The 23,377-nt window shown below is 40.2% G+C and overlaps 1 protein-coding gene across 1 annotated transcript in view; it reads left to right on the top strand.

Annotated features, from left to right (window-relative positions):
- grm2a (glutamate receptor, metabotropic 2a) overlaps positions 1 to 23,377 on the top strand; it is a 48,156-nt gene that overhangs the window by 22,469 nt on the left and 2,310 nt on the right. Inside the window, exons 3-4 of the mRNA XM_087800419.1 lie at positions 7,053 to 7,890; positions 8,154 to 9,217. Coding sequence (XP_087656545.1) covers positions 7,053 to 7,890; positions 8,154 to 9,217 — 1,902 coding nt within the window. The remainder of the gene's footprint in view (positions 1 to 7,052; positions 7,891 to 8,153; positions 9,218 to 23,377) is intronic.

Here is a 23,377-nt window from a genome sequence, read left to right on the forward strand (position 1 = left end):
TGTGATGCAGTTCAGACTCCGAGCATGTCGGCTTTCATTGCTTCTCACGGCTGGTTTGTAAAGGTGTGCGACTGCACCAGAGACTGTCATGAACCTCCTTCACAGAAGCAATATCTTCACATTTCAGGTCTTATGTCATGTCTTCAGTCAAACCAAAAAAAGCATTTTATGAAGACGAATGAAATGTGGGACAAAATAGTGATTGTACATCAAATATGAGGGAAGATGAGCTTCTTGGCAGAGGTCTGCACGCTTGGTTCCTTCTTGTTTGTGATTTTTTAAAATCTATTTATATATATTCAGTATATGTACAGTATATATTAATAAATAAAGTAATGCAATTACGCAGTACCTTTATATATATAGACTGTATATTGTGTTTGTATATTTGTATATTTCTGTGTGTATTGTTAATATATAGTTAATACTTACTTAATTAAAGTATAATAGTTAATCAAATTGTTTCTGAATCGATTCTGTTTCAGAAAATGCATAAATATATTATTCTTAAAATTACAATGATAAATCATCTTAATTTAATTGTTTTTTAATAATAATAAAATTAAAAAGTATACATATTGATGTATATTAAACTACTCAAATATATATATTTAGTTGATTTTTTATTTCAATCTACCTGTCCATCCATCCATCCATCCATCCATCCATCCATCCATCCATCCATCCATCCATCCATCCATCCATCCATCCATCCATCCATCCATCATCCATCCATCCATCCATCCATCCATCCATCCATCCATCCATCCATCCATCCATCCATCCATCCATCCATCCATCCATCCATCCATCCATCCATCCATCCATCATCCATCCATCCATCCATCCATCCATCCATCCATCCATCCATCCATCCATCCATCCATCCATCCATCCATTCATCCATCTATCTATCTACCTGTCCATCCATCCATCCATCCATCCATCCATCCATCCATCCATCCATCCATCCATCCATCCATCCATCCATCCATCCATCCATCCATCCACTGCCATATGATTTTTTTGTGTTGAACCAACAATTTGAAACAAGTCTTATTGTGTTTGTACCGCGACATATTTTCTGCCCCAAAGACTCAAACATATTCAAGTCCACTGGTAAAAAGTCCAAACTGTAACAGGCAGATTTATATTTGAAAATAAACACAATAGTGGTTCTTTCATGCAGTTTTTATCCTGCATATTTATTTCACATCCTTCAAATGAATGTTTGCTGTGTTAAAGAACTCGACATTCGTCTTCTATAACTCTCGAACCAGACACACACATTTCAACCGAGCGCTTGAAAACACTCCTAGGAGATCTTGACTTTTGGTTTTCAACCCTATCACCATGGATACGTGCTTGAACGCGGGGAAGTGACAGGTGGCGAGAACACACAAGCGTCTAAATCCATCACAATAAAGCAGCTTGTTTCTGTGCTGCTGGGGTTTGTTTTTTTTTTGGGGTGGGGGGGGGGGTGGGGGGGGGGGCGTCACACTCACAGATATTCGGAGGCGGATCTGGCTGCAGTCGATGGTGCTGGTGGTCCCTTGAGCACGGACCAAGTGTGGAGGCGAACTTCTGTGACACCTTCGCAGACAAGCTCCTGTCTGTTCCATCTGCGGTCGAGCTGGTTTCTCACAGAATCACACCGACGACGCCGAGCCAGTGTGGACTCAACCAGACGTGAAGATGAGATTCAGGCCATCAAAGGGTTTTTAAAAAGCATCACAATGTTTTCTAAAGTCCATAGTGAAGTCCTGGTTGCTATCGTAGCGGTCTGACGGAGGAACATCAGAGCCTGATGAGTGACGACCGTACAGTGGCAGTTTAAGTATGTTCACATCTCTATTCATGTGTGACTTCAAAATATTGAGCCAAATTCCGTGAATGCTGGAGGACATTAATTATACAAACATGTCCCTGTAAACCAGCGGCTGGTGTGTGTTTCTGTGGAGCATCTCAGCCAAATTGACAGCAAATCAAAGAGTCGGTTTTGTTTTTCTAGTTACTCTTATTAGGCAGTATTTAATCTGGCTGTGCACCTGACAGTTATCGAATAATTGTATTAACAATAATATTAATAAAACAACAAGTGGTTAAGTTTTTAGCGCAACATCTAGTAAAGTTTTACCTTACCTTACCTTACCTTTCCTCCCACAGTCAAAAAAACATACAGTTGTCCGTAAATTGTCTAGTAGGCGTGTAGTACTGTGTGTCCTGTGACAGGTTGTTGACCTGTTCAGGAAGCAGCTTAGATGGTCTCCAGCCTTGTTTCTATTTCTGAAAAATCTCTTTTATTCAAGCTTTTTGACTAATTTTTTTCGCTGGAAGTCATCAACCCAGGAAGCATCCACTTCCAAGGGACTTGTTGTATAAACAAAGCGGGCGTGATAACAGCTGGCTGGAGGAGGAGTGAAGCAATTATCGCGTCATAATGGACTCTGCTTTCATAACCTCTCGTTCGCCCAGATTTCAGACGGAGGAGAACTTTATAAAGTCATAAGTTCAAAACATGGTCATGATGAGAGCCTTACTGCATCTTTTTTCGTATTTTTTTCCTCAAACAACGTACCATGAGTCGAATACAAACACCACAACGTGAAGCTTCTTATTGTGGATAATTCTTGTCAGTCCTTCTATTATTCTTCAGTTTGCATTTAACTGGATGTAGATCATGTTGCTTTATATTACCGACTGAAGGAGAAAACTCCTCGTAAAATGTCACTTTTCAATTCATCCCCATGTTTTTTAATTGATAAAATGTGGCCCTCATCCTTAAAAAAAATGTTTACTATCCAGCTCAAAAGTTAGACAAGTTACTTTATTTTAATTTTATCTTTATTCACCCGGGGCAACAGTCAAAGAAACCAATGAGAGAGAAGCCTCGGTTCACATGTTTGCCTGAAGTTTCAGCTTGAAAAAAATCCCATGAAAACAGAGCTGCTGCTTTTTCTCTGCCTTCTGTTACAACTGTGCGGAAAACGTTTTAATGACTTCAAAATCATTTACCACCAACCTCAATGAAGTGGAAGAGTTCATCAAAGAAATCATAGTTAAGAAAAAAAAACAATCGCCCTTGTAACCACTGATTGCAATTAATATGTTTGTGAATCCTAAGCGACACCTAAAACACCGACAAACATGAGGAAAGGGGACGGAAAAAATTAGATACTCTCCAGATGAAATAATGTCGAGATGCTCCACACGACGCTGGTATTCACAGATCCGCCCGGTGATGAAAGAGAATTTTGAAAAAAGACGACCGAGGAGATTATTAAGAGGGACTACGACTGTAAAAGCTTTTAAACCAACTCAATGCTCTCCGTTCTGTCACAAACAAAGCTATTAATGGAATTTCTCACAGGCATGCCAACCTCTGGAGCACGTACACGAGTCACAGCGCGGCTCTAAACAAGGAGAGGAACAATAATGATGAAACGTATTGGTAAAGTCATGCAGAGAAAATTCATTATTCATGGATAAAAAGTAAAGACCGTGCTCCTGGAATCCTGAATAATTCACGTGTGATTGGATTATTTAGTGGCTTGGCAGAGCCCGGTGCTGGTGAATGTGCTGAACATGTATGATCTTCTTGACACCGGCTCGTTGAAGGCTTCCCTGTGTGTGAGATTAATAAAAGCTTGATGGCTTTTTTTTTATCTTACCTTTCCTGCTGGTTCATGTTGGAGATGACAAAGAAAACCACTTGCAATGGTGACCAGATCAGGCTTCACACGTCTGCTTAAGATTCATATTTTTCCAGCTGGACCTGACAAAACCCAGCCTTGATCCTGGCCAGAACGCTCGCTCTTTTAAAAAAAAAAAAACGGTTGCCAGGCAACACTAACGAATAACTCGGCAATTAAGAAAACAGGGGCGTACTTTTTGGATGTCTGTCGATGTGTCCTGTGAGAAGAACAAGCTGCACATTTCAAGCATAATAATATCTTCTGGGAGAAAATAACAGAGGAACTTTTCTAGTAGAAAAAACCTATAATACTTGGATACGGATCATTCTTTTGTATCATTTCTCTGAATGAGTCGATGCATCAGAACATCTCATTATGTTCCCGATTGAACTGTCTGACAAAAACACGTTAAACCAGCAACTACTGCAGATGGTAGTTTGAAACTGGTCAGAATATTTCCATGGGACTCATGAAAAAAATCGGAGGCCGTTTTCCACGAATAGGATGATTGATTGATGATGATAGGATGGTTCAGGCAGGAAATGAGTTATAAAAGTAAGGTCCAGTGAATATACAAAATAAAACAACAATTACATACGTTTAAACAAGTTTAAACACTTTAAATTCACAACATTACTTCATAAGTATTTGCACCAATATGTCTTCCAAACACCAAATCAGCTGTTTTGATTGACAGCTGGCTGATCCAATGAAACCTCATTGGGTGGATCTTATGACAAAGAAAGCCGCCCATTGGTTAATTTTCTAACTTGTGTTGGGGCTGGTCCAATCAGCTTGATCTTCACGAACATTGTTTTGTGTGACTGTGTAGTGTCAATAAACAATAGAATGTTTTTGTTTTTTTACATATTTTGATCTTGTTGGCTTATTTAGTGTGTGACGTTTAAACCTAACTGGTCCCTCATGAACAAGACTATCAGAAACTCTAGCGATGGATCTTAGCATTAAACTTACTCAGACATGTCCAAAGCCTGGCTCAGGGGCTGAAAGATTGTCCCTAACATTTACATTTTTCATCTTAATCGAAGAGAGTTTTATCTTATTCATCTTTAAGGTTATTTAATTTCGATGAATCATCAAAGATCTTCTATCTTGGTAGGATGGGTAATTACAACATTTGTTTGGTGGTGAACAGAGCTAGAAAAACAGTCTCAGCCTCAGTAGTCGATTCTCATATACCCCTCGGTGTCTTCCCTTCAGGAGCCCTGCAGCTTTTCCGACTGTGTAAAAACACATACTGTAGATGGAGGCAGATTATGTCAACACTACTTAAAGTGAGCAAAAGTGTCGACTACAGCAATTCAAGGCTGATAAATAAGTTATTAAAAGCTTCCCACAGTTCCGTCAGCATCTATCTCACCAATCATCCTTTAATTATAAATAGTATCCATAGACCCTGTGTTGACTCTAGATTCTGAAAACACTATGAAGACATATTATTCCCTCATGTGATGTACTTCATGTATCAATGGATGTATAGATGGAAGAATGGATGGATACGTGGATACATAAATAGATACGTAGAAAGATACATACATAGATACATATCTGTCCATCTATCTATCTACACATACATACATACATACATAAATACATACACAGATACATACATAGATACAAAGATAGATAGATACAAAGATACATAAATAGATAAATGCACAGATACGTACATATGTAGATACATACATAGATACATACATAAATGACATACACAGATACATAAATACATACATACATACATAAATGACATACACAGATACATACGTAGATACATACATAGATACATACTATTGATAAATACATAGATACATACATATATAGATACAAACATAGATAGATACATACACAGATACATGCACAGATATATATATAGATACATAAACAGATACATACATAGATACAAAGATAGATAGATACATACACAGATACAGACATAGATACATACAAAGATACATAAATAGATACATACAAAGACACATACAAAGATACATAAATAGATACATACATAGATACAAAGATAGATACATACATACAACGATACATACACAGATACAAAGATAGATATATACATACACAGATACATACATAGATACATACAAAGACACATACAAAGATACATACATAGACACATACATAGAAACATACATAGATACATACATAGATACATACATACACAGAGACATACACAGATAGATACACAGATACATACATAGATACATAAATAGATAGAAGACATATGTACTGGGTGCATCTATAGTGTCTCATAATGATGGGTACTAGAGAAAGTCATTTTGAGGTTGTCGTTCTCAGGACTGATCCCACTTCCCTGAGGCGTCCTCAGGAGCGCCTGAAGCAACAGCCAATCAGGCGCTACCTCTGCATACGCTGCAGACGGTGTGTGTCGCAACACAGAGAAAACACATTACTTCGAGAGTTTCATCATCCTTTGATTTCTTCCCATAACCCCTGCGTCTCTTCATCATCCTCCCTCCAAAGCGGAACTTTTTGACACATTTGCAATACTCCGGTGAAGTGCACGTCTACTTTGTACTCTTAATACGCATTGCTCTCGTCAAGGTTGTGTCATTGATGGCAGTGGTAGGTCGACCACAAACCAAGTTACTACACAGAGGATAGATACAATGAATGATTCTCAAACTGTTGAATGAAACAATTAGTGTTCTCAAGGTATTATTGTCAGGGGTTTACTCTATAAATAATATCTATAAGAAGGTATTGTCTAGATCGATTACCAGCAAGAGAAACCGCTCAATATCCAAACAATAACAATTGGTGGATTACATTACACTAAGCTTTGGAACGATCTTCCTCTCTCTTTGCGCTTGATGGATCTACTGACTCCTTTAAGAAACATCTTAAGACGTTTTTATTTGTTCAGGCTTTTCCTTGATTTTCTGGAACTCCTGGTATGTTATCAGTTTTATCTTGATCTTTAAAATATATACTTTATTGAATATTGTTTTGATTGTTTGAGCGCTTTGTGACCCTGGTCTGGAAAAGCGCTATATAAATAAATATTACTTACTTACTTACATTTAGAACTTAAAGATATGTAACATGGAATCTGAGAGGGAAACACTATAGGACAGTGACAAACTATCCAGAAATCCTTGTGATGCAAAAGCAACACATGTGGAAACTGTATAAATCCATTCAATACTTCACTAAAAACTAGTTCAGCTTTAATGGATGATGATATCATGATCTGTGATACCACAACTTATAGTCTGAAATCAAAAAAAAGGGTGAAAGTACGTTAGAAAGGTACTCCTTGATTCCAATTGTCACTAATGAATCCTTCCATCTTCATTCCAGGTGGCCAACCTACTGCGACTCTTCCAGATCCCTCAGATCAGCTATGCTTCCACCAGTGCCAAACTCAGCGACAAAACGCGCTACGACTACTTCGCCCGCACAGTACCGCCCGACTTCTACCAAGCCAAGGCCATGGCTGAAATCCTGCGCTACTTCAACTGGACGTACGTCTCCACGGTGGCCTCCGAGGGAGACTACGGAGAAACCGGCATCGACGCCTTTCAGCAGGAGGCTCGAGCGCGGCACATCTGCATCGCAACGTCGGCCAAAGTTAGCCGCTCGATGAGCCGCTGGAGTTACGAAAATGTCATTCGCTCTCTGCAGCAGAAATCCAATGCCAAGGTCGTCATCCTTTTCACCCGTAGTGAGGATGCTCGCGAGCTGCTGGTGGCGGCCAACCGCATGAACGTGTCCTTCATCTGGGTGGCCAGCGACGGCTGGGGAGCCCAGGAGAGTGTCGTGAGAGGCAGTGAAGCGGTGGCTGATGGGGCGTTCACCATCGAACTCGCCTCGTATCAAATCCCACACTTTAACAACTACTTCACGTCCCTGCACCCCTACAATAACACTCGAAATCCCTGGTTCAGAGAGTTCTGGGAGAACCAGTTCCAATGCAGCCTCCACGATTTGGGCTGTGGGAAATACTCGCTGAGGGAAGTTCCGTTCCAGCCCGAGTCCAAGATCATGTTTGTGGTCAACGCCGTCTACGCCATTGCTACTGCTTTGCACAACATGAGGCAGGCGTTGTGTCCAAACTCCACCAAGGTGTGCGAATCCCTTAAACCAGGAAATGGCAGGAAGTTTTACAGGGACTACATTCTTAAAGTCAAGTTTGAGGGTAAGAAATCTTGATGGACAATAAGAATATTCTTTGTTAATAAGTTACTTTTGCTATTATTAAGTCTATTTAAGGATTAATGGATGATGATCATACTTTTTCTTTCCCATTTTAATTAGATATTGCAAGTAAAGTATTCTGTTAAACCTTATGTTGTCTTTGCAAGTATTTGAGGAACCATCACCAACGTCAATGAAGATTACTTCATTAGTTACTACAGTAGGGAATAAACTCTAACAGCCGTTCACCTCTTCTTCCTGCAGCACCATTCCGTCCGCCCGATACTGAAAACGTCGTTCGCTTCGACACTTTCGGAGACAGCCTCGGACGCTACAATATTTTCCATTACCACAAGGAGGGCGAGCGCTTCGTTTATCGTAAAGTGGGTTACTGGGCTCAGAGTCTGTCCCTGAACACCAGCCTGATCCCTTGGCCCGGTCACAAAGCGCCCACTTCCCAGTGCAGCGACCCCTGTAAGAAGAACGAGGTGAAGAACATGCAACCGGGCGATGTTTGCTGTTGGATCTGCATCCCCTGCCAGGCCTTCCAGTACCTCCAGGATGAGTTCACTTGCGCTGACTGCAGCTTCGGCCGGTGGCCCCTGGCTAACTTGACGGGATGTTACGACCTACCTGAGGAGTACATTCACTGGGAAGACGCCTGGGCCATCGGACCTGTCACCATTTCCTGTTTGGGAATGATGTGTACATTCTTTGTCATTGGCCTGTTTGTCAAACACAATGAAACACCCGTTGTCAAGGCTAGTGGACGTGAACTTTCGCATATTCTTCTGCTGGGAGTGCTGATGTGCTACAGCATGACCTTCATCTACATCGCCAAACCCTCCACGGTGGTTTGCACTCTGCGCAGGCTCGGGCTGGGAACTTCTTTTTCCGTCTGCTACTCAGCACTGCTGACCAAGACCAATCGCATCGCCAGGATCTTCAGCGGGGTCAAAGATGGAGCTCAGCGACCTCGCTTCATCAGCCCCGCCTCCCAGGTCGCCATCTGCGGGGCTCTGATATCCTGCCAGCTGGTGGTGGTGGTGGTGTGGCTTCTCATCGAGACGCCGGGCGTACGAAAGGAGGTGAACCCGGAGAAGAGAGACGTGGTCACCCTCAAGTGCAACAGCAAGGACTCTAGCATGCTCGTGTCTCTCACCTACAACTGCGTCCTCATCATCCTCTGCACATTTTATGCCTTCAAGACCCGAAAATGCCCCGAAAACTTCAACGAGGCAAAGTTCATCGGGTTCACCATGTACACGACCTGCATCATCTGGCTGGCCTTTCAACCCATATTCTACGTCACTGCCAGTGACTACAGGGTGAGTAGAGATTCATTTGCATACAGGGTCCTTTAGGAATATACATACACAGTCCTGTGACCTTTGATCCAGGATTTTGTGATCTTTTGAATGTGCTGAGAATAAGGTAATTTTCTTTTAGGGAGTTTTTTATCTGCAAATATTAAAGGCCAAAGACCTTAATTACACATGTGTTTGCTCAGAGGAGGAAACAACCTTTACACGTGTTCCTGATTGTCCTGAAGTCCCATGATGCGTTGTGCAAAAGCACAAATGCAGTTTTAATCTACTTCTCATCTGAAGTAAATCATGATGAAAATTGTTTAAAATTGCTGATCGTTAAATACACATTTGGTTCAACTTTTGACTTTCATAATATCATACTGTATATCTTCAATATTGCTGTATGAACATTAAATGTTGCTCTTCTTTATGTGGCTTTTTTCAACTCAGAGACCATTCATTATTTGATAAAACTGGATATTTTTCAATGGATCTTATAGAGTTTGAGACATTTCTTGGATATGGAACGCTTAATGTGATTGGACAGTTCTCTCTGGCACCCTAGGTTCCCCAGTTGTTTAAATGTATTTTAGTTTTAGTACTTTTGATCAAGATGTAAAGGGGGATTTAAAACAGTATAGTGTTCAACATAAAGGTTTTCACATAGAAGTGAATTTTCAAGTCTCTCGCCCTGAACAGCTGGGATAGGCTCCATCCCCATGACACCCTAAAAATTGACAAAGACATAGAACATAAAAAAATGAATATGGAATTTAGGATAAAATCTAGCTTTCAAAAACACATTGATCGGAAAGATTTATGAATGTAATTAATTGGAAATAGGGTTTTTGAGTGAGTTTAAGCAGTATAGTTATATAGAACTATTAATTGTCATTATTACAAGTAAACACCCTGAATTATTTTACAAAGATACACAAAAACATCTTATCACGGTGAATAATGAGATAGGAGCAGCACAAAGATGTATTCATGTTTATTTGACAAAATAGCCGATGTGTTTCTGTGTTGACTGGACTGTGAGAGCAGAGGATTGGTTCCAGCTGTGCCTGCCGTTCTGGGACGGCTGCAGTGCTCAGAGGAACTCCTTCTCCAGACTCACATCCTGCACATCGCATGGACACGCAACCGTCCGTGTGAGCTCAACATGAAAACACAAACCGTTCACAAACCGCTACAAAAATACAAACTAAATATCACCTCACAGCAAGTAGGTTGCCGGTTGGCTTCCAGGTCGGGAGGAACTTGTGACCTTTCTATGTGGAGTTTGTATGTTCTCCCCGTGTTGCGTGGGTTTACTCTGGGCACTCCGGTTTCCTCCCACAGTCAAAAAACATACCTAGGTTGATTGGGAACTTGGGGGAATTGCATAGTGTAGGTATGAGTGTGTGTGTGAATGGTTGTGTCCCCTGCCTCTCACCCAATACAACTGGGATAGGCTCCAGCCCCCCCACAACCCCCATAAGTGACAAAACGGTAGAAAATGAATGGATGAATTTAATTTAAATATATTGAGCAATCATGATACAGATGGTAGGACGAGGTACTGACCATTAATCTATTCAATTTTCCTACTAATAAATGTCCTAATAAATTCATCATTAATACCAGATACTGCCCGTCTCCCCTGAACAATACCATAGATGCATTTAGATTTTTTTTAATTTACAGTGTGTGATAAAAGTATAGGAACACACATTTTTAGAAGGCAAATTATTTAGTAGCTAAATACAAAATCAAGACTTTAGGTTTTTTATGCTGTAATATTCACTTAACTACATTTCTTTGCTCTGAGAAGGTCTGGTTTTCCTGACTTTTTTTCTGTAAGGTATTCATAGAGGGTTATTTGATTATTATTTAGAACTTAGTGTCATTTATTTCCTGTTATTTGGTCATGTGCGGCTTACTCTGATACTAAACTTCAGCGAGAATTCTGACCCGCTCTAGTAGAAGAACTCACATTTCCCAGAGCCTTAAAACTCTCCACTGGCTGCCAGTTTCTGTTAGGATCAATTTTTAAATTCTGGTTCTTCAGAGTTATTCGTGGTCAGGCTCCTCCTTATATCAGTGATCTGATCCAGACTTACACCCCAGCTCGGGCTCTGAGGTCTGTGGACTAGAATCTACTGATGGTTCCTGCACACGGTTCAGGACCAGAGGAGCTTCGGAACGATCTTTCTCCACCTCTGTGTTTGATGGATCTACTGACTCCTTTTAGAAATTTAAAATTTCTAGATATTTTCAACTGTGTATTGTTTTTGATTGTTCAAGTGCTTTGTGATTCTGGTCTAGAAAGGCACTTTACAAATAACCATTACTTACTTTCTTAAAGACAATATATTTTTTTTACGTTCAAACACCTCTGTGCTTGTCCCTCTTGTTCTGTTGTGGCCCTCACAGGAAAAAGTATTGAAATACTCCTCAAACAGCCATTGAAATAAGTTGAGTAAATCAACATGTTCATTCATGCTCACGCACTTGTCACGTCCATGTCGGCCGATAAGTGACATTTAATCCTCCGTCGGTGCTCATGGCAGGGCCGTCCATACGTGCCCCGACTCTAACCCTTAATGCATGCTGATTGGATGCATACATTATTTTCCATACGCGTTCGCCGAGCATCCCGTGACTTATAAATAATTACCATGGCAACAGGGTTGGCACGGCGTCTGTGGTTTCTGGAATTTTCATCAAGTCTTCGGCTGGGAAAAAAAAAAAGAGGTTCAACGAAATGTGGCGCGTCAGAATATGTTCACTTAATACCTTCCACTGAACCGTGAATAACACGTTTGACTGTGGAGTGAAATATTAAGAGTCCTCAGTGCTCACACATCACTAGCTTTCAGCTGAACTGCCACTCTGAAGGTAAATGATTCACTAAATACACACACAAGGAATTCTTGGACTCCTTTCTTCCAGTCCTCGCCAAATTGAAGAAGTTTATCCACCAAGATTCAGCAGCATCTTCTCCTCCTACTAACACCATCACAAATCTCCTACTACTACTAATACACGGACGCAGTGGCGGGTCGTGCATTTCACACATAGGCCTTCAGTGGCGCACTTTGAATGAATCCACCACTAAATAACTATTTCAAGGTTCTTTATTTACCACAGGGATCTGAGCGTGTACTGTTATAGGTCAATAAGACGTTAATCATCAAATGAACATCAGTGCATTATATCAAAATATCACTCCCACTGCAGGCTGTGTGGTTTCCATGGCCACGACATACACACTCTGCGATGCAAACAATTTATGTTTATTGATTATTGCATTTACTCTAATTATAACTTTCATTTTTCCTTCATTGTCTTTTTCATGAATGAATGTAGTCTATTAGTTCTTAACTAGTTCACTAAATAAATCGAGTGAATATTGAGATCATATTTAGAAAAAGAAAAGTAACTTTATATCATTTTTAAATGAATATTTTATAAACATTTTTTGGCCATTTTCTTTATGATGTTTTTGTCTTTTGGCTTGACGACCCCTTTTCCATCACAGTGTATAACGTGGACTCTTGAATTAAATTTAGTTTCCCACCCCTGCTTTATTTGATTGTCACAGGTTAACCCTTTTGTTATCCGGGGGCGCTCAAAACAAATGTGTTTGAGGTATCCCTTGTGTTGTCCCTGGGTCAAGGTCAACGACCTCCCTGTCTTCCAGAAATACATATGTAGTGGTGGAGGTCGTTCACTTTAACCTATTGTTTTCGGGGCCACCGACCCCTGAGACAACACAAGGGATAAGAGTCGATGTCAAAGAAGATCGACAACTAAACTCACAAATAAAAAAAATACTATTAATAATAAAGATGATTATTATTGTCCTTTCAATTCTTCTGGTTGCTTCAGGGTTAAGGATTGTCCTTCAGGGCCACCGTACTGAAGCGTCACAAACAGAAAACATTGTGTATTCCACAGTTGCTCCGATGAGATTAAAAGACACGCTTTTTTATTTTTGACCCACCTTTAGTCCTTCTTCTTCCTTGTGTAATCCAGAGGGCCTGGACCTGCACGAGTGTTCCTGCCAATTAAAGATCTCCCCGAAGTAGCACTCAGGGCAGGAGATTAGCCGACAGACAGATGAAGCTTTACTGGTGAGATTAGAGAACTGAGGAGAGTAACTGGGGAGTCAGTGAGAGGATAGGAGTAAAAACCTCAAACCATTCTCTGAGATTCTGCCCACCTTGACTCGACAGACGCTTCCAATATGAGAATAAAGTCCAATGAAATAAACCCCCAAATGGGCCCGAGGCTCTCTGGAGTAATAAAGCAGAAGACATTATTTATATATGGAGGCGGTGCAGGATTCATGGAATAAGATGACGGATGACCACACAGCACTTGAACCGACGGAGTGTGTGTGCTCTACTTTCACTCTTTTCCCACTCAACCCCTGAAAGACTCGCCACCTCCAGAGCGCCACCTGCTGCTGCCATTGAACAATTGAACCCCTTGAAGAGGTTCATATCGAACAGACTTATGGATCAGATGTACATGAAAAATATGGATTTGATGCTCAAAGTGAGAAACTCATCAGGATTATTTGCTCGAAAGTCATGTTGATACTGTGACGTATAAAGATGCCATTTAAGAAGAAAAGTTAAGAAAGAGAAATATTATCAACAAGTATAAAAAGACAAGCTTTTAGAAAAAAAGATAATGTCAAAGAAAAGTAATATACTAACTAATATTTAGTTAAGGAGGACAAACACATAATTAAGGTTCATTCTAGTTCAAGTTCACAATCATACTTTCGGTTAACAACCGGTTGGTTAATATAGGTTTAGTTTGTCTCGCGACTTAGACTGCTAACCTACCCTATCCTAATGTAAACAAGTCAATGTAAAGCTTCTATTTTCTATGGTGATCTGTTGAACGACATTATGGTGGCAGGAGGGTCAACATTTACAACAACAGTAAAACAATACAACAATGATTTAAAAGTTCAAATTTTCTACTCACCCTCATGTCGACTAAGGGTTAAGATTACTTTTTAGAGTTGTAGACAAAAATGTTTGTAGGTTTTAATGTAGAAAATACATTATTAACTGTATTTTTGAATGAAGATGAAGATGAAGAAAATTGAGCTCCAGTCGCTACATGTGTATATATTATATAGCGCAGATTTATCTTTTATTCTATTTAGATTTTCTTTCTCGTTTTTATTTCTGGGTGTTTTTATTTCTCTTGCTGTTGTTAAACCGAATTTCCCCTCGCGGGACTAATAAAGGTTTTCTGATTCTGATTCTGATTCTGATACATTAAAATGAACAAATATGTTGTCTATAATTTCAAAAAAGAATGGACTACAGAAAATGGAATAAAGGTTAGTAGAAAAAGAGTGAAATATTAATTTTGGGTGAACAACATCAATGTTAACAGCAAATATTCTGTTTGATTGTTAACTTCTCTATGCTGCCTTTGATCTCTATCATGTAAACAATGATTTTAGCAGATTATTTTCTTGTTCTTTTAATGCCTGATGGAACGGAAGTTGTTGTTTTTTTCGGACAATGAAAAAAAGGGTTGAATATATGAGCTGATATCTTGACATGTCCTATAATTTCTTTATAAAGCCACTTAAATTCTCAATAGATTTGACACAAAAAACAAACATATTTTCAGGCACTTCACGTTTTCTTTTCTGTCTGTTAGTCACATGATCCACACAGCGGTTACGACTTGATTGACAACCACTCTGGTTATAAACAACAACGGTCTTGAAAAATATGAACCTTTTTTTCAGTTTTAAAATAAATGGTTATAAAGAAAAAAGATCTTTCTGTGCACTGGCAACATGGCAGGTAGTCATTTATCATTTTAGTTCATACGTCAGCCCTGATTCCTCATCTCAAATCATCTCATCGTTTGACAAAAAAAACACACAGATGTTTCATCAATCAAGAGCACAAACACAAACTGACAACTGAGATCAAAATGGGAAGACTCGCCTCCTGACGTGATTAGCAGTCGGAGAGAGACTCACAAGATGTAAGAGAGACTCACAAGATGTAAGAGAGACTCACAACATGTAAGAGAGACTCACAACATGTAAGAGAGACTCACAAGATGTAAGAGAGACTCACAACATGTAAGAGAGACTCACAACATGTAAGAGAGACTCACAACATGTAAGAGAGACTCACAAGATGTAAGAGAGACTCACAAGATGTAAGAAAGACCCACAACATGTAAGAAAGACTCACAGCATGTAAGAGAGACTCACAAGATGTAAGAGAGACTCACAAGATGTGAGAGAGACTCACAACATGTAAGAGAGACTCACAACATGTAAGAGACTCACAACATGTAAGAGAGACTCACAAGATGTAAGAGACTCACAAGATGTAAGAGAGACTCACAACATGTAAGAGAGACTCACAACATGTAAGAGAGACTCACAACATGTAAGAGAGACTCACAACATGTAAGAAAGACTCACAAGATGTAAGAGAGACTCACAACATGTGAGAGAGACTCACAACATGTAAGAGAGACTCACAACATGTAAGAGAGACTCACAACATGCAAGAGAGACTCACAACATGCAAGAGAGAATCACAACATGTAAGAGAGACTCACAACATGCAAGAGAGACTCACAACATGTAAGAGAGACTCACAACATGTAAGAGAGACTCACAACATGTAAGAGAGACTCACAACATGTAAGAGAGACTCACAAGATGTAAGAGAGACTCACAAGATGTAGGAGAGACTCACAACATGTAAGAGAGACTCACAACATGTAAGAGAGACTCACAACATGTAAGAGAGACTCACAACATGTGAGAGAGACTAACAACATGTAAGAGAGACTCACAACATGTAAGAGAGACTCACAACATGTAAGAGAGACTCACAACATGTAAGAGAGACTCACAAGATGTAAGAGAGACTCACAACATGTAAGAGAGACTCACAACATGTAAGAGAGACTCACAACATGTAAGAGAGACTCACAACATGTAAGAGAGACTCACAACATGTAAGAGAGACTCACAAGATGTAAGAGAGACTCACAACATGTAAGAGAGACTCACAACACGTAAGAGAGACTCACAAGATGTAAGAGAGACTCACAACATGTAAGAGAGACTCACAACATGTAAGAGAGACTCACAACATGTAAGAGAGACTCACAAGATGTAAGAGAGACTCACAACATGTAAGAGAGACTCACAAGATGTAAGAGAGACTCACAACATGTAAGAGAGACTCACAAGATGTAAGAGAGACTCACAACATGTAAGAGAGACTCACAACATGTAAGAGAGACTCACAACATGTAAGAGAGACTCACAACATGTAAGAGAGACTCACAACATGTAAGAGAGACTCACAACACGTAAGAGAGACTCACAAGATGTAAGAGAGACTCACAACATGTAAGAGAGACTCACAACATGTAAGAGAGACTCACAACATGTAAGAGAGACTCACAACATGTAAGAGAGACTCACAAGTGGTAAGAGAGACTCACAAGATGTAAGAGAGACTCACAAGATGTAAGAGAGACTCACAACATGTAAGAGAGACTCACAACATGTAAGAGAGACTCACAAGATGTAAGAGAGACTCACAACATGTAAGAGAGACTCACAACATGTAAGAGAGACTCACAACATGTAAGAGAGACTCACAAGATGTGAGAGAGACTCACAACATGTAAGAGAGACTCACAACATGTAAGAGAGACTCACAACATGTAAGAGAGACTCACAAGATGTAAGAGAGACTCACAACATGTAAGAGAGACTCACAAGATGTAAGAGAGACTCACAACATGTAAGAGAGACTCACAACATGCAAGAGAGACTCACAACATGTAAGAGAGACTCACAACATGCAAGAGAGACTCACAACATGTAAGAGAGACTCACAACATGTAAGAGAGACTCACAACATGTAAGAGAGACTCACAACATGCAAGAGAGACTCACAAGATGTAAGAGAGACTCACAAGATGTAAGAGAGACTCACAACATGTAAGAGAGACTCAAAAGATGTAAGAGAGACTCACAACATGTAAGAGAGACTCACAACATGTAAGAGAGACTCAAAAGATGTAAGAGAGACTCACAAGATGTAAGAGAGACTCACAACATGTGAGAGAGACTCACAACATGTAAGAGAGACTCACAACATGCAAGAGAGACTCACAAGATGTAAGAGAGACTCACAACATGCAAGAGAGACTCACAACATGTAAGAGAGACTCACAACATGCAAGAGAGACTCACAAGATGTAAGAGAGACTCACAACATGTAAGAGAGACTCACAACATGCAAGAGAGACTCAAAAGATGTAAGAGAGACTCACAAGATGTAAGAGAGACTCACAACATGTAAGAGAGACTCACAACATGTAAGAGAGACTCAAAAGATGTAAGAGAGACTCAAAAGATGTAAGAGAGACTCACAACATGTAAGAGAGACTCACAACATGTAAGAGAGACTCAAAAGATGTAAGAGAGACTCAAAAGATGTAAGAGAGACTCACAACATGTAAGAGAGACTCACAACATGCACGAGAGACTCAAAAGATGTAAGAGAGACTCACAAGATGTAAGAGAGACTCACAACATGTAAGAGAGACTCACAACATGTGAGAGAGACTCACAACATGTAAGAGAGACTCACAACATGCAAGAGAGACTCACAAGATGTAAGAGAGACTCACAAGATGCAAGAGAGACTCACAACATGTAAGAGAGACTCACAAGATGTAAGAGAGACTCACAACATGTAAGAGAGACTCACAACATGCAAGAGAGACTCACAAGATGTAAGAGAGACTCACAACATGTAAGAGAGACTCACAACATGCAAGAGAGACTCACAAGATGTAAGAGAGACTCACAACATGTAAGAGAGACTCAAAAGATGTAAGAGAGACTCACAACATGTAAGAGAGACTCACAACATGTAAGAGAGACTCACAAGATGCAAGAGAGACTCACAACATGTAAGAGAGACTCACAAGATGCAAGAGAGACTCACAACATGTAAGAGAGACTCACAACATGTAAGAGAGACTCAAAAGATGCAAGAGAGACTCACAACATGTAAGAGAGACTCACAACATGTAAGAGAGACTCACAACATGTAAGAGAGACTCACAACATGTAAGAGAGACTCACAACATGTAAGAGAGACTCACAACATGTAAGAGAGACTCAAAAGATGTAAGAGAGACTCACAACATGTAAGAGAGACTCACAACATGTAAGAGAGACTCACAAGATGTAAGAGAGACTCACAACATGTAAGAGAGACTCAAAAGATGTAAGAGAGACTCACAACATGCAAGAGAGACTCACAAGATGTAAGAGAGACTCACAACATGCAAGAGAGACTCACAACATGCAAGAGAGACTCACAAGATGTGAGAGAGACTCACAACATGTAAGAGAGACTCACAACATGCAAGAGAGACTCACAAGATGTAAGAGAGACTCACAACATGCAAGAGAGACTCACAACATGTAAGAGAGACTCACAACATGCAAGAGAGACTCGCAAGATGTAAGAGAGACTCACAACATGTAAGAGAGACTCACAACATGCAAGAGAGACTCAAAAGATGTAAGAGAGACTCACAAGATGTAAGAGAGACTCACAACATGTAAGAGAGACTCACAACATGTAAGAGAGACTCAAAAGATGTAAGAGAGACTCAAAAGATGTAAGAGAGACTCACAACATGTAAGAGAGACTCACAACATGCAAGAGAGACTCACAACATGTAAGAGAGACTCACAACATGCAAGAGAGACTCAAAAGATGTAAGAGAGACTCAAAAGATGTAAGAGAGACTCACAAGATGTAAGAGAGACTCACAACATGTAAGAGAGACTCACAACATGCAAGAGAGACTCAAAAGATGTAAGAGAGACTCAAAAGATGTAAGAGAGACTCACAACATGTAAGAGAGACTCACAACATGCAAGAGAGACTCACAACATGTAAGAGAGACTCACAACATGCAAGAGAGACTCACAACATGCAAGAGAGACTCAAAAGATGTAAGAGAGACTCACAAGATGTAAGAGAGACTCACAACATGTAAGAGAGACTCACAACATGTAAGAGAGACTCACAACATGCAAGAGAGACTCACAAGATGTAAGAGAGACTCACAACATGCAAGAGAGACTCACAACATGTAAGAGAGACTCACAACATGCAAGAGAGACTCACAAGATGTAAGAGAGACTCACAACATGTAAGAGAGACTCACAACATGCAAGAGAGACTCAAAAGATGTAAGAGAGACTCACAAGATGTAAGAGAGACTCACAACATGTAAGAGAGACTCACAACATGCAAGAGAGACTCACAACATGTAAGAGAGACTCACAACATGCAAGAGAGACTCACAACATGCAAGAGAGACTCAAAAGATGTAAGAGAGACTCACAAGATGTAAGAGAGACTCACAACGTGTAAGAGAGACTCACAACATGCAAGAGAGACTCACAACATGTAAGAGAGACTCACAACATGCAAGAGAGACTCACAACATGCAAGAGAGACTCAAAAGATGTAAGAGAGACTCACAAGATGTGAGAGAGACTCACAACATGTAAGAGAGACTCAAAAGATGTAAGAGAGACTCACAAGATGTAAGAGAGACTCACAACATGTAAGAGAGACTCACAACATGTAAGAGAGACTCACAACATGTAAGAGAGACTCAAAAGATGTAAGAGAGACTCACAACATGTAAGAGAGACTCACAAGATGTAAGAGAGACTCACAACATGTAAGAGAGACCCACAACATGTAAGAGAGACTCACAACATGTAAGAGAGACTCACAAGATGTGAGAGAGACTAACAACATGTAAGAGAGACTCACAACTTGTAAGAGAGACTCAAAAGATGTAAGAGAGACTCACAAGATGTAAGAGAGACTCACAACATGTAAGAGAGACTCACAAGATGTAAGAGAGACTTACAACATGTAAGAGAGACTCACAAGATGTAAGAGAGACTCACAACATGTAAGAGAGACTCACAAGATGTAAGAGAGACTCACAACATGTAAGAGAGACTCACAACATGTAAGAGAGACTCACAACATGTAAGAGAGACTCAAAAGATGTAAGAGAGACTCACAACATGTAAGAGAGACTCACAACATGTAAGAGAGACTCAAAAGATGTAAGAGAGACTCACAACATGTAAGAGAGCCTCACAACATGTAAGAGAGACTCAAAAGATGTAAGAGAGACTCACAACATGTAAGAGAGACTCACAACATGTAAGAGAGACTCACAAGATGCAAGAGAGACTCACAACATGTAAGAGAGACTCACAAGATGCAAGAGAGACTCACAACATGTAAGAGAGACTCACAACATGTAAGAGAGACTCAAAAGATGCAAGAGAGACTCACAACATGTAAGAGAGACTCACAACATGTAAGAGAGACTCACAACATGTTAGAGAGACTCAAAAGATGCAAGAGAGACTCACAACATGTAAGAGAGACTCACAACATGTAAGAGAGACTCACAACATGTAAGAGAGACTCACAACATGTAAGAGAGACTCACAACATGTAAGAGAGACTCACAACATGTAAGAGAGACTCAAAAGATGTAAGAGAGACTCACAACATGTAAGAGAGACTCACAACATGTAAGAGAGACTCACAACATGTAAGAGAGACTCACAACATGTAAGAGAGACTCACAACATGTAAGAGAGACTCAAAAGATGTAAGAGAGACTCACAAGATGTAAGAGAGACTCACAACATGTAAGAGAGACCCACAACATGTAAGAGAGACTCACAACATGTAAGAGAGACTCACAACATGTAAGAGAGACCCACAACATGTAAGAGAGACTCACAACATGTAAGAGAGACTCAAAAGATGTAAGAGAGACTCACAACATGTAAGAGAGACTCACAACATGTAAGAGAGACTCACAAGATGTAAGAGAGACTCACAACATGTAAGAGAGACTCACAACATGTAAGAGAGACTCACAAGATGCAAGAGAGACTCACAACATGTAAGAGAGACTCACAACATGTAAGAGAGACTCACAACATGTAAGAGAGCCTCAAAAGATGTAAGAGAGACTCACAAGATGTAAGAGAGACCCACAACATGTAAGAGAGACTCACAACATGTAAGAGAGACTCACAACATGTAAGAGAGACCCACAACATGTAAGAGAGACTCACAACATGTAAGAGAGACTCAAAAGATGTAAGAGAGACTCACAACATGTAAGAGAGACTCACAACATGTAAGAGAGACTCAAAAGATGTAAGAGAGACTCACAACATGTAAGAGAGACTCACAACATGTAAGAGAGACTCACAACATGTAAGAGACTCAAAAGATGTAAGAGAGACTCACAACATGTAAGAGAGACTCACAACATGTAAGAGAGACCCACAACATGTAAGAGAGACTCACAACATGTAAGAGAGACTCAAAAGATGTAAGAGAGACTCACAACATGTAAGAGAGACCCACAACATGTAAGAGAGACTCAAAAGATGTAAGAGAGACTCAAAAGATGTAAGAGAGACTCACAACATGTAAGAGAGACTCACAACATGTAAGAGAGACTCAAAAGATGTAAGAGAGACTCACAACATGTAAGAGAGACTCACAACATGTAAGAGAGACCCACAACATGTAAGAGAGACTCAAAAGACGTAAGAGAGACTCAAAAGATGTAAGAGAGACTCACAACATGTAAGAGAGACTCACAACATGTAAGAGAGACTCAAAAGATGTAAGAGAGACTCACAACATGTAAGAGAGACTCACAACATGTAAGAGAGACCCACAACATGTAAGAGAGACTCACAACATGTAAGAGAGACTCAAAAGATGTAAGAGAGACTCACAACATGTAAGAGAGACCCACAACATGCAAGAGAGACTCACAAGATGTAAGAGAGACTCACAACATGTAAGAGAGACTCACAAGATGTAAGAGAGACTCACAACATGTAAGAGAGACCCACAACATCCAAGAGAGACTCACAAGATGTAAGAGAGACTCACAACATGTAAGAGAGACCCACAACATGTAAGAGAGACTCACAACATGTAAGAGAGACTCACAACATGCAAGAGAGACTCACAAGATGTGAGAGAGACTCACAACATGTAAGAGAGACTCACAAGATGTAAGAGAGACTCACACGATGTAAGAGAGACCCACAACATGTAAGAGAGACTCACAACATGTAAGAGAGACTCACAACATGTAAGAGAGACTCACAACATGCAAGAGAGACTCACAACATGCAAGAGAGACTCACAAGATGTAAGAGAGACTCACAACATGTAAGAGAGACTCACAACATGCAAGAGAGACTCACAAGATGTAAGAGAGACTCACAACATGCAAGAGAGACTCACAACATGCAAGAGAGACTCACAAGATGTAAGAGAGACTCACAACATGTAAGAGAGACTCACAACATGCAAGAGAGACTCACAACATTTAAGAGAGACTCACAACATGCAAGAGAGACTCACAACATGTAAGAGAGACTCACAACATGCAAGAGAGACTCACAACATGCAAGAGAGACTCACAACATGCAAGAGAGACTCACAACATGCAAGAGAGACTCACAACATGTAAGAGAGACTCACAACATGTAAGAGAGACTCACAACATATAAGAGAGACTCACAAGATGTAAGACAGACTCACAACATGTAAGAGAGACTCACAAGATGTAAAACAGACTCACAACATTTAGGAGAGACTCACAACATGTAAGACAGACTCACAACATTTAAGAGAGACTCACAACATGTAAGACAGACTCACAACATTTAAGAGAGACTCACAACATGTAAGAGAGACTCACAACATATAAGAGAGACTCACAAGATGTAAGACAGACTCACAACATGTAAGAGAGACTCACAAGATGTAAGAGAGACTCACAACATGCAAGAGAGACTCACAACATGTAAGAGAGACGCACAAGATGTAAGAGAGACTCACAACATGTGCGACGCCTTGTTAAGAAGAACTTCTGATCTCGATACAAAGTCGGAGCGAGGAGCAGCTAGAGGTGAAGGATCGGGTTATGAGCAGCAACACGTGGCGCAGAAGAAGCTGCTGCGAGGGTTACAACTGTGATCGACGAGGCAGT

This window comes from Callionymus lyra, chromosome 10, assembly GCF_982586985.1.
Source record: "Callionymus lyra chromosome 10, fCalLyr1.hap1.1, whole genome shotgun sequence".
Taxonomy (NCBI): domain Eukaryota; kingdom Metazoa; phylum Chordata; class Actinopteri; order Syngnathiformes; family Callionymidae; genus Callionymus; species Callionymus lyra.